The sequence below is a fragment of the Microcaecilia unicolor genome, chromosome 4, assembly GCF_901765095.1.
Source record: "Microcaecilia unicolor chromosome 4, aMicUni1.1, whole genome shotgun sequence".
NCBI classification, from domain to species: Eukaryota; Metazoa; Chordata; class Amphibia; order Gymnophiona; family Siphonopidae; genus Microcaecilia; species Microcaecilia unicolor.
In genome coordinates this window covers 52,958,124-52,971,437 of record NC_044034.1, presented here as the reverse complement: position 1 = coordinate 52,971,437, position 13,314 = coordinate 52,958,124, and the positions used below count along the sequence as shown (strand labels likewise).

Sequence of the window (13,314 nt, the reverse complement as noted above, 5' to 3'; positions counted from 1 at the left end):
ACAGAGCCTCCCCTTCCTTTTGTGTCTCTATGATCTTTCCTATCATTATTGCAGTTCTATCCCTTCCTTCAACTCTGTTAGTCTTATCTACTATAATAAAACGCACCTCCAACGTTCTGAAGCTGACTCCATGGCTTCACTGAAGGGTTCATAACGGTGTCACATCTCTCTCTCTCCTGCGCCCTCACGCCAAAATGCGATGACGTCGAGGGCGGGTACTCAGAAGGCAGGACTAAGGGAATGAACTCGAGACGGCCAGGGCTTTCAATAACGGGGGCAGGGGATACAGGACAATTGCTGGGTGGCTGGAGGGGGGGGCAGGGAACACAGGAGAATAGCTGGGTGGCTGGAGGGGGGGCTCGCTGGATGGCTAGAGGGGGGCAGGGGATACAGGTCAATCGCTGGGTGGCTGGAGGGGGGCAGGGGACACAGGAGAATAGCTGGGTGGCTGGAGGGGGGCAGGGGAGACGCGAATCGCTGGGTTGCTGGAGGGGGGCGGGGGGTCAGGGGACAGAGGAGAATCGCAGGGTGCATGGAGGGGGGCAGGGGACAGATGACAATCGCTGGGTGGCTGGAGGGGGTAGGGGACAGAGGACAATCGCTGGGTGGCTGAAGGGGGGGCAGGGGACAGAGGAGAATCGCTGGGTGCCTGAAGGGGGCAGGGGAGAGAGGAGAATCGATGGCTGGCTGGAGGAGGCCAGGGGACAGAGGACAATCACACACACTCTCTCTCTCACACAGACACACTCGCACGCAGTCTCACTCTCTCTGTCTCACACACACACTCGCACAGTCCTGCAAACCACACAGAGGGGGACAGGCAGGGGGTCCTGAGACCAGAGGGGAGGGGAGGGGAATGCACAGGGGGGAGGGGGAGGGGGTCCTGAGAGGGGGAGAGGTCCTGAGACCAGAGGGGAAGGGATCCTCAGACCACAGAGGGAGAGGGGAGGTATCTCTGTGACACACACACTCTCTCTCTCATACACACTCACAGTCAGTGTCTTTCTCTCTCTCACTCTCACACAGTCTCTCACACTATGTCTCACACTATATCACATTCACTCTCTGTGTCACACAGTCACTCTCACACACTCTCGGTCTCACACACACTCGGTCTCATACACTCTCTCGGTCTCACAGACAGTCTGTGTATCGCACACATACTCTCTCATACTCTGTCTCACACACACTCTCTCTCTGACACACACTCTCTCACACACAGTGTATCTGTGTGAAACACACTCTCTCTCTCTCTCATACTCACTTTGTCTCACATATGCACTTGCACACACTCTCATTCAAACACACACACTCTCATTCTCACACACACACACTCTCTCTCACAGACACACTCGCACCCAGACTCACTCTCTCTCTGTCACACACACACACTCGCACATTCACTCTCTCTCTCACACACAGTCACTCTCACACACACTCTCTCAAACATACACACTCCGAGGAAAACCTTCCTAGTGCCCGTTTCATTTCTGTCAGAAACAGGCCTTATTTACTAGTGTCTATATATTAGATTGTAAACCGCCATGAAGGCTGCCATACAGCAGGGTGGAAAATTCTAAATAAACTTGGAAACATCATGGAAAATGATAGCACTTATGAGGGGAGGCTGTGATTTGGATAAAATAGCACCTCAGTGTAGGAATCTTGTACATATACCTCTAGTTTTATAAAGAGCGCTTTGAGATGCACATATATTTGGGCATGTGGGAGGGGGTGAGCACTTACCGCCACCCACCGAGGTGGCAATAAGGACTTCCATGCTAACCCGGCGGTAAGAGGGGAGCAGGCGGTGCTGCCTGATTACCGCCAGGTAACTCCCTGTGGAAATATTTTTTGAATATTTCCGCTAGCACTAGAAATGCTACATGCTAGGGGTGGAACTACTGCTGGCACCCATGTTGGGCCATCAGTAGCTTACCGCCGCAGTGGGCTTACCGCCGCTTAGTAAAAGGGCCCCAAAGCAAGCAGAATCAAAAAAAGAGTGGAAATGACCACGAAGAAATTGTTCCAGGATGACAAAGAAAAAGTTTATTCACAAATATATGATGGCAAAAATCATGTATGTCAATGCATGTAATTATTCAACAGATGCGCAATCACAGTTCTATAAACATATGCTGTACAGATGAACCCTACATGGGCCATGTTTCAGCAAATGAGCCTTCCTCAGGAGTCCTTTCTGTAGGTAGCATAAATTTCAGACTGAAAGAAACATAACACCTTAAAAGGACGCGATAAGTGCTCCTGTATCAATTTTTTTCAGGTAATGAGATGTGGTAGGCATGTTAGTCCACTCTTAAAGGTATCATCTTATTTTCTTTTCCATGTTTTATTTTGTTTGATTTCTATTGATAACCTTTCAGGTAATGCAAACGTTAGCGCGTGACCTGAAAAAACAAACAAACAGAAAAATGCTTAAAATACTCTCACATTAGAAATGGCCTTAGCGCATGGAAAAGTCCCATTTCCTAACATAGGGGTCCTTTTACTAAACTGCGGGAGAAAGCCCCTAAAGTAGCGGTGGAAGCCGTTTTTCCTGTGTGCTAGGGCCTTTTTTACCGCAGCGGGTAAAAAGTCCTAAAAAATGGCCATGTGGCAAGATAATTCTTACCGAGATGGGCTTGAGTGTAAATTTTAAGGGGCTTCGACGTTAGTTTCAGAACTTTTAGTACAAGAAGAGTGCTGAGCAGACTTCTATGGTCTGTGCCTGAGAATGGCAAGGACAAATCAAACTCGGGTATATATATATAAAGTATCGCATATCAAGTAAAATGAGTTAATCTTGTTGGGCAGACTGGAAAACTCTTTTTATTGGAAAAAACTAAAAACAAATAACATACAAATCAAAAACAAGCCCCTAGCTATACACGGTCCTCCTATCTATGTACACCCCCCCCCCCACCCTCCTCAATAGTACAGTGGAAACTGTTTATTAGAAAAACCAAAGAAAAAAAAAACCGGACATGCAAATCAAACCCCAGGCTCCTAGCTAGACATGGTCTGCCTATCTATATACACCCCCTCCCCCTCCCCAATAATACAATGAATCAACCCCCCGACCCCCCCCCCCAAACCCCCCAAACCCCTTCAGACAACTGGCACACAATCCCCTGGGTAGCATGTCCCCTCATGGCGGCTTAAGCCTCACGTGTCTCCACCACCTCGAAGCCACCCCCACCCCTTTTTCCACCCTTTCCCACTTCGCCGCTTCCTGCACTGCCCTTACCACATCCCAGCTGACTACCTCCGCCGGCCGAACCTCCTGGTACAGGGACACCCTGCAGCGCGCCATCCAGAGGCAGTACCGCAATATCACCGAAATCAGAAAGCGTGTTACCGGATCCCTGCGTCCCCCTCCAACCTCTGGGCCGTACACCCAGTCCGCATAGCTGTAGTTGCGGAAACTGGGGATCTGCAGCAACGAGGAAACCCGGTCAGAGACCTGGACTGTAAATGGGCACCTCACCAGGAAATGCTCCATCGTCTCTTCAGTTCCAGCACATTCCTCCCGTGGGCACCCTCTATCTCGCACATTGCGATATTTCAAATTTCCTCGGACGTACAGTCTACCGTGAAAGGACAGCCACGCCAGGTCTTTATACTTCACCGGGATGCGGTTCGAAGCAATCAACCGTAACCCCTGCTGCATCCGTGGGGCCGGTGCGTCCCTCAGCGCCAGAGGAGCTGAGAACACCTGCGCCCGTACTCTGTCCATCCAGACCCCCCGTTGTCCTGTCTTCACCTCCCCCACCGTCAGCCCCCACACCCTCACCAATTTCACTAGGGTCTTGCAATAACTCACCCCCCCCCCCGGGGCCCCCCTTCGCAGTGCCACTACCCTCCCCCCCTCCCGCCATAGGTCCCAATATCTCGGCCACCACTGCAGGACACTCCTAGCCCACCCCGGTGGCTCCCGCCCTACCGCCCTCCCCAGATTGAACTGCAGGAACAAAGCGCTGAAAAACAGGACTGGGTTTATCATGCCCACCCCCCCTCCCTCCTAGGCAGATATGTAACATTCCGTTTTACCGGATTCATCCTGTTGCCCCAGAGCAGCCGGAAGAACACCCCATACAAGGCCGCGTACCGGCTGTCTGGCAGCAAGCAGATGTAACTGACGAACAGAAACAAAGGAACTAAGTGTGCCTTGATGAGCTGTACCCGCTCCCCCATGGTCATTTTCCACCCCTTCCATCTATCCACCCTCCCCTTCGCTTCATGGAGACACCTATCCCAGTTGTAGAGCCTATAATCCCCCTTCTCAAAGTATATTCCCAAGACCCGTAAACGTTCCACAGCTGTAGGAAACCTACCTCCCAACTCAAACTGCAGCCCCTGATCCCCAACCCACAGGCTATTGGACTTTTGAAAATTGACCTGGGACGCTGTTGCCTGCGAGTATTCCTGGATCAGGTTCTGCAATCTACCTCCCTCCCTCTGGTCCGCTACCCACACTGTAACGTCATCTGCATACGCCACGACCCTTAACTGGCTATTGTCCCCCACCTCCACCCCTTCCAGCCCCTCCGCCCCCCCCCCCTTCTCCAGCCGTCTTATAAAAGGGTCGATGGCGTATGCATATAACAGCGGGCTGAGCGGGCACCCCTGCCAGACCCCTGCCCCTACCTCAAACCCCTGCCCTCTCCACCCGTTAACCAGGGGAAAACACCCCACATGCCGATAAAGTAGCTGTAATTGCTCTATCCAGCCCTTCGGAAACCCATAGCGCTCCAAAATGCTCCATAGGACACCCCACTGCACTCTATCAAACGCTTTTTCCTGGTCGAGTGTTACCAACAGCCTACCATGCCCTCCCACTCTACTGCGTTCTACCCCCTCCCGCACCCACGCTGCCGCTTCCAAGACCCCTCTCCCTTTAACCCCACATGCTTGTGAGGCTGCCAGCAAATCCCCAGACACCTGCCTCATTCTCTGGAATAGCATTCGCGCAAAAATTTTCCGATCTGTATTAAGCAGTGCTATAGGCCGCCAGTTGGCCAGCATCACCGGGTCCTTCCCCTTACTTAGTAGGATAAGAGCCGCCTCTGTCAGGGACCTAGGCAAGGAACCCTCCAACTGGGCTGCCCCCCATACCCTCACCAGGATCGGCACCAGCTGCTCCTTAAAGGCCTGGTAGAACTCAGTTGTTAGCCCATCCGGCCCCGGCGAGGTCTTCCTGTGGAGCGCCCCGATGGCTTCCTCCACCTCCTGTTCTGTCCACGGGTTCAAGAGGGCCTGAAGCTGGGGTCCCCCGTGACCTATCCCCGGGGTTTCTTCCACATAACACTCCATCTGCTCTATATCAATCTGCTGGGCTGAAAGGAACGCCGCAAAGTGGTCCCTCACTGCCCCCAGAATCCCCTCCCTGGTGTCCTGCAGGACCCCCTGTGCGTCCCGCACCCCCTCCATCACCCTGCGCGCCCTCCGCTCCCGGCAGCATGCGAAGGGGTCCGGGCTACACATTTTCCCGAAGTCCCGCTCGTACACCAAGGAGGTGTAGCGGTTGTACTGTACCTGTTCCAGGAGTGCTTGGAGATCATGTATTTCTTCCTCCCTCCCCCCTTGTGAAATCAGTGTGTCCCTCTTTTTCTTTATCGCCATGCCCAGCTTTGTCCTTTCCCTCCCCTCCCTTCTCGCCTGTCTGAGAAAGAATCCCCGCGTTCGTCTTTTCACTGTATCCCACCACTCCCCTAATGACTGAAATGCCCCCTGCACTGACACCTGATCTTCCAAAAACCGGCGGTACTCCTCCCGCACCTGCTCGCTACCTAACCACTTTAAATTCAGTCGCCATAACCCCCTCCCTGGCCTCTGCGCTGCCGCCCCCCCCCCCCCCCCCACCTGAAGGAGGACCATGTGGTGGTCTGAAAAGTCCACGTCCACGTTTCGTGGACCCCCCAGACAAACTCCCTTCTTTACCAGGAATCTATCGATTCTACTCTTACACTGCCCTCGAAAGAACGTGAACCCCTCCTGTTCCTCACAGAAGGCCACGTGCGCGTCTACCAGCTCCGCCTCCCGCATGATCCCTGCCAGCCTCACCCCGTCATAGCCCACCTGTACCGATCGTCCCCCACTATCCTTTTTCCGCAATATGGTGTTAAAATCTCCCCCCCAGACTACTTGGCGCGAAGTGTATAGGTAGGGCTTGATCTTCCCAAAGAGGAGCACACTTTCCTTCTTGCTTTGGGGCCCGTACACATTCACCACCCTCAGTGCTCTATCCTCCCAAATCACATCCACAACAAGACATCTCCCCACCCCCAGCTCCACCACTCGCTGAATATTCACCCGGTGGGACTTAAATAAGATCCCCACCCCACCATACCTCTCCCCCGCCAACCCCCACACCGAGGGACCCCACTTCCAGGCCCGCCTCGCCCGCCTGATCACCTCAATGGACCGCAGCCGAGTCTCCTGGAGCAGGAAGCAATCTGCTTGGACCCTCGCGAACCAGTCATACGCTAAACCCTGCTTCTTCGGAGAGGCGATGCTGGCCACATTCAGCGTGGCAAATGTCAACACTAAGCCTGCCATCCTTATTTCGAGTCACGAGTCTGCTCACTCCCACCTTCTTTCCTTATCTCCTGGGATACCCCCTTCTTACCCTGAAGCAGGTCCTCTGCTATGCGGTCTACGTCATCCCCTGCCAGATCCCCCTCCCCCCCCCCCCCCGCAGCCGTCCTGTCTGCACCTTACCCCCCCCTCCCCCTTTCTTCCTTCCTTTCTTCTTTGCTCTATCCGGACCCACCCCCTGAACCCTCCCTCTCCCCTCTCCCCCCCCACCCCCTACCTCCTCCTCCGAGTCCTCCACCTCTCCCAAGTCCTCCAGGTCCTCCAGATCCTCCTCTAGCTCCACTCTGTCCCCCCAAGCTTGCACTTGGGCCTTCACCACCTGCCCAGCCCCCTCAGCTTTCCTCTTACTCCCCTTTCCCCTCCCTCCCTCCCTTCCCTCTTCCTCCTCCCTCCCCCCTCCCCCTCCCCCCAGAGCCTTCCCGCCCTTCTTCCTACCACCAGTACCCTCCTCCAGTGCATCTTCATATTTCCGTTTGCCCTCTCCAATCCCCCCTGCCGCCCCCTCTTCCTCCATTAACTCCACCTCTTCTCCTTCCCCCTGTTCTTCCTCCTCCCTCCCAACCTCCCTATCTTCCTCCTCCTCCTCCAACACCTGAAATCTGTTCCCCCCCCTCTTCCCCTGCAGTGACCCCTCCCCGCCCACCCCTAGTTTCCCCCCCCCCCTCCGAAACTTCCCTTTCCTCTGTGGCACTTGTACCCACTCCCCCTCTCCCCCCTGCTCCACTCCTAACCCAGCCCCCTGCCGCCCCCCCTCCTGCATCCCCTCCTTCTCCCCCCCTTGCCCCTCCCTGCCTATCACCCCCTGCCCTATCCCCTCCTCCCTTACCCCCCCTCCCTGTCCCTTCCCCCACATATCCCACTCGTTATGGGCCGCCCTAGGGCAGTTCCGATATGCATGGCCTAACCCGCCGCAGAGGTTGCACCTGATTGCGGTGCAGTCCTCTGTGGCGTGCTGATCCCCGCATCTTCCACACTTTACCACTGGGCATGACATGCTGAAGTGCCTAAACGAACCACATCTGAAGCACTGCCGCGGCTGCCCCTTGTAAAAGCACAGTATCCTGTCGCGACCGATAAAGGCAGCCGAAGGAATGTACTGGACCACATGGCTCTCCTGTCTCAATTTGACCAGGGCTCCCCAACCTCCTGCCCAAACCCTGCTTGGATCCGGTAACTTTGTAAGCGGGGATCTCAGCTCCGCGTACCTCTGTAGCCAGTAGGCCAAATCTGCCCCAGAGATAGACTCATTTCTCACGAGCAGGGTGACCTGCACCAGGTCCGGCTTGCTGATTGGAATGGCCCTGAGGTCCCGCCACTCCCCCTTTCCCCTCACCCCTTCGTACCTTTCCCAGAATATTTCCATCCCCCTCTGGGTCATGAAGCTCAAGTCATATTCTGGGATGTTGATGGGGTGTATACACGCGTAAAAGTCCTCGAGTATAAACCCCATCCCCATCACCAGCCTCAAGACCCGATCCCTGGAGGGCATTGCCCCCTCCCCTATCCATTTCAGCTGTACCACATTTCGCCGCTTAGGCAGCTGTCCACCCCCTGTCCCCGCTCCCCCCAACCCCTCCCTGGGCCCTCAAAACCACCCGATCTCCCCCCCTCCTTCCTTCCCCCTCCCTGGACTACTGCCGCAAAGGACTTGGACCCCAGCCCCCACCACCCCCCCTCCACACTTGTTCCAGCCCTTCCCTCTGCCTCCCCCCCTTCTGTCCCTCTGCCCCTCCCCTCATCCCTCTCCCTTCCTCAATCTCCACAGCCCCCTCCCCCTCCCGCTGTCCCCCGTCCCCTTCCCTCTCAGACAAACATCCAGCAACGTCCATAGTCAGTTCTGCTGCTTGGGCTGCCTCCAACTGATTGTCCTGCCCATCTCCACTTCCTGGAACGTCCCTGCTCGTCCCTGCCACTGCAGGCTCCAGCCTCTGGGCTAATCGCCTCCTCTCCTCTGTCTCCTGGCGATACTCTGGCTCCTGTCCAGTCAGGTCTGCAGCTGGCGATACCAGACTCCCTGCTCGCTCCGCCCCTGAACTCCCTCCAACCTCCGGCACCAGGGGCGAAGCCTCCGGAACTCCGCCGCTCCCCTTGGCTCCTCGCTCCCAGCCGTCCTGCTGGCAGGTCCGCTCCACCACCCGCTGCACATCTGTTGGACTTGCCATGTCCACTTCTCTAGTCAACGACAGTCTCTCAACAATCGGGTTACTTCCCCTTTGCTTCTGGTGCAGTCCGTCCTGCGTTCTCCCAATGGCTGGCGCTTCCCGGAGGCATGGCTTGTCTGTTCCTGATACCGCCACAGGCTGGCTGTTAGCACCCCCCGATTTCACCTCTTGTAATGGACAGCTGGTCAAATGAGCTCCCAGCTGCTGCCCGCTCCTATTCCTCTCTCTCCGACCCCTCTCCTGTAAACCGCCAGCTACTCCATGCTCAGGGAAGACCTCCCCTGCTCCCGGACTTCATGGGCGGGGCTTCTCCAGATGCCATGCTGCTTCGGTTTCCACTTCAGTCATTGCAGACCCGGCCAAAAATACCGGAGTCTGCCTCTGCTGACCCTTTTCCAACAGGGCCTCCTTCACGGCAACTGTCTCTGCTGTTTGCACAACTGCAGGTAAGCCCTCTGAGACTTCGACCACCACCTCTGTAGAAAACAGGCTGCTACCTGCGTCTCCCTCTGCTGCCTCCATTATCTGGAGTTTTGACAATGTACTGAGTTCTGTCCTCCCCTCCACAGGTAGGATCTCCGCTCCAGCCCCTACCTCAGAGCCATGTCCTGCCGCTGCCTCCTTATCCTCTGGCTGCGGGGTAAGTGCTCTGGACTGTGTTGCCAACTGTCTCATGTATTTTAAAGTGGGGTCACCTCTGAACCCAGACAACTCTTTAGATTCTAATGCTGCTGAAGACACTGAAGCTTGCTGCAACTGTAGTGTTCCTGAACCCCCAGACTGTGGTATAGAAGCCATCCTTTCTCGGTTAACATAGAGCTCCCTCAAAGGATTCACAGAGCCCTTTTTTAAACAGTTCAACAAGTGTTCTTTTTTCCCCAACAACTTCGATATCCGGGCTTCCTCTTTAACATACATTTGTCTGTGCTCCGCTGGGGCAAATTTACACATAGTTCTTGCCATTTTCAGACGTTTTCCTAGCTCCACTACTTCTTTTTCCACCAGCTTAATTCGTCTTACAATATTTACCACACTACTTGCTGGATCATCAGGGTCATAGCTCACTTCAAGGAACTCCTCATCTGACGATCCACTCTCCTCACTCTCACTCTCATCTGCCTCCAGCAAAGGCTTCTGGCAAACTTCCATCGCCTCTTCCTTCTCCCTTCCTTGGAAGCGCCCTTCTGGGGCCTGTACTATTTTCCTCCCCCCTCCACTGTCTTCTCGCTTACCTTCCGCAAGCTGGGCCATGGAGGGGGAAATGCTCTTGTGGCCTCCACCGGGCTGCTTCTCCCTTCGGTCCACTGGACTCCTTTCCCTTCTCCCGGTAGTCAAACCAGGGAGAGAGCCACTCCTTTCGGCCTTCTGGTCCCGGGCCCCAGGAGGCCCCACAGCCTGGGACTTTCCTGAGGCCTTCTCCCCAGGGACCCTCCTCATCTTTGGGGAGGGAGCTAGGTCTCACTCCCTTTCCACTGGAAGTCAGCAGAGCTCTCTAAAACACCTCCTTCCTCCTCAGCAGACTGGATGGACCATACAGGTCTTTATCTGCCGTCACTTACTATGTTACTATCATGCTTATTTTCGAAAGAGGGCGCCCATCTTTTGACACAAGGTCATCCAAATCGGCATAATCGAAAGCCGATTTTTTGACACCCTCGACTGCTTTCCGTCGTGGGGACGACCAAAGTTCACGGGGGCATGTCGGCAGGGTAGCGAAGGCAGGACTGGGGTGTGATTAGGAGATGGTCATCCTCGGCCGATAATAGAAAAAGAAGGGCGTCCCTGACGAGCACTTGGCCGACTTTACTTGGTCCATTTTTTTTCACAACCAAGCCTCAAAATAGTGCCCCAACTGACCAGATGACCACCGGAGGGAATCGGGGATGACCTCCCCTTACTCCCCCAGTGGTCACTAATCCCCTCCCACCATTAAAAACAAGTTTAAAAATACTTTTTTGCCAGCCTCCAATGCCATACTCAGGTCCATCGCAGCAGTATACAGGTCCCTGGAGCAGTTGTAGTGGGTACAGTGTACTTCAGGCAGGTGGACCTGGGGGGGGGGGGGTTGGGGGGCTCAGCACCCAAGGTAAGGGAGCTATGCACCTGGGAGCAATTTGTGAAGTCCACTGCAGTGCCCCCTAGGGTGCCCGGTTGGTGTCCTGGCATGTCAGGGGGACCAGTGCACTACAAATGCTGGCTCCTCCAACGACCAAAGTCGTGGATTTGGACGTTTTTGAGATAGACGTCTTTGGTTTCCATTATCGCCGAAAATCGAGGACAGCCATCTCTAAGGTCGACCTAAATGTCAAGATTTGGGCATCCCCGACCATATTATTGAAATGAAAGATGGACGGCCATCTTGTTTCGATAATACACATTGCCCTGCCCTTTCGCGGCACCATCCTTAGAGTTGGGCACCCTTAGAGATGGTCGTCCCTGTCAGTGGCGTAGGAAGGGGGGGCGGGAAGGGCGGTCCGCCCCGGGTGCACGTGCTCGGGGGGTGCCAGCCCCGCTGGTTCCCTGCTCTCTCTGCCCCGGAACAAGTTACTTCCTGTTCCGGGGCAGAGAGAGCAGGGAACCAGCGGGGCCGACGCAGCTCCGAGTGAAGTGCACTTGGGGCGGATCGGCCCTCCCGCAGGTAAGAATGCGCTCCGGGGGGGGGGAGGTTGTGCTCCGGGGGGGGTGCGCCGCAGAGGGGGGGTGCGCCGCAGAGGGGGGGGGGTCGCGCCGTGCTGCACCCAGGGGGGGTGCGCAGCGGCGACCCGCCACGGGTGCCGTTAGCCCTCGCTACGGCACTGGTCCCCGTTCGAAAATACCCCTCCACATTAGCATGTGGCCATGTGGTGGTGAGCACTTACCGTCACCCATTGAGGTGGCGATAAGGACTCCTGTAGTATCCCAGCAGTAACTGGGCAGCACATGGCAATGCCCGATTACCACTAGGTTAGCGCCATGCTAGAAATCATTTTTTTTCTGGCGCGCAGGACATGGCATGTGCACGAGCTGGAACTATCACCAGCAGCACGTTAGACCAGTTTTAGTTCCGATTTAGTGTGCGATAAGCCCATGTTGGGCTTAACAACGTTTTGTAAAAGGGCCCCATAGTTTTGTAAAAGAGTCTCTTCAAGCATAATTTGGAAAGGTGGGCTATAAATTACCAAATTATTAATATATACTGTATTATACCAACATAATTCAATGTGCACATTTTATTTGAAGTAGATACTGATATTTTTTGGGAAGGGATATGTGCACAGCTTAAAATTGCATACCATGGGGGCACTAAGGCGTCCCACAGTAATTTTTTAATGTGAAAGCACAAACCACGTGCTAAATATTCTTCAAATGTTTCATGGTTGGGGCATGTCTAGGGGGGGAGAGTGGGTGCATCTATGCAAATCAGTTAGCGCATCGGCATTGCTATGCGCTAACCAATTAGTGCAGGTTTAGCGCCTGAGTCCCTAAAATAAGTGGCATTAGGAGCTCATGTGCGATTGGCTAGGTGCTAATGGGATAAATAGCACATGGCCATTAAGGGGAAAATAGGAAATTCAGCCATTTTATTCCTGCAGTAAAAATGGCCATAGTACACGGAAAAGACCTATGTAAGGGCATGCTGAGACCACGTTTTATGGCAGTTTGGTAAAAGAGCGCTTAAATCACTATAGCACTACAATATAATATATTGCTTCATAAAATAATTGTTTCAAATCATATGGATATACTTTGTAAGGATGCACAAAATTCATAGGTCATTATGATAAATTTTGTACATTCTGTTTCTTTCTAGGGTTTATACACATATTCTGTGGCTCTCTAGCATATGCATACAACTATGAAGAGAAAGTCATTGTGTCAACTGTGAAAGCTAATGCATGGCTTGGATGTCAAAATTAAAAGGCACTGTAGAAGAACTGCCCAATGATTGTGAGAGTGTGCTAAACCAGATAGCATTTCATTATACAGCCATCCTATGGTGCCAGGATCTCATCATGCTTTGGAAAATAGTATAATCTTAAGAGTAAAGATAAGTATTAGGACATTTTAAAATAGTGAAGAAGAGATTGGTTTTTGCTTTTGCCATCTTGGGTAGTATATGTTTGAAAGTCTTAAGCTAGGAGGATATGGGTTTCCTATCTGTCTGTCCTACCCTTATCCCTTGTTTGTCCTGTCTGTCCTGATTTAGATTGTAAGCTCTTTTGAGCAGGGACTGTCTTTTCTTCATGTTCAATTGTGAAGCGCTGCGTATGACTGGTAGTGCTGTAGAAATGATTTGTAGTAGTAGTAGTAAATGATACCTATTTAGCCTCTTTGGTACAAATGTCAGCTGAATGGTTCAGGATTGTCCCAATGTTATTGCTCCTATATATACTTGGATGGTGATGGCACCTTTTTCTGCAGAAAACATTTCTGAAGTTTGCCGTGTGCTCTTTCATTGTCATTTTGTTAGGGAAATGTTTTGAATGCTTTTAACTTCTGCTTGTCTGAAACTCATCCATAACTACATAATTAGTAGAAACATAGACAGCTATGCGATAGTAAAAAATGGACTGAC

General features: G+C 53.4%; 1 protein-coding gene across 1 annotated transcript in view; it reads left to right on the top strand.

The window, feature by feature from the left end:
* The window catches only part of LOC115467868 (matrix metalloproteinase-20-like), a 72,186-nt gene extending 59,530 nt beyond the window's left edge, over positions 1-12,656 (top strand). The window contains exon 10 of the mRNA XM_030199363.1: positions 12,550-12,656. Coding sequence (XP_030055223.1) covers positions 12,550-12,656 — 107 coding nt within the window. The remainder of the gene's footprint in view (positions 1-12,549) is intronic.
* Positions 12,657-13,314: the final 658 nt, after the last annotated feature.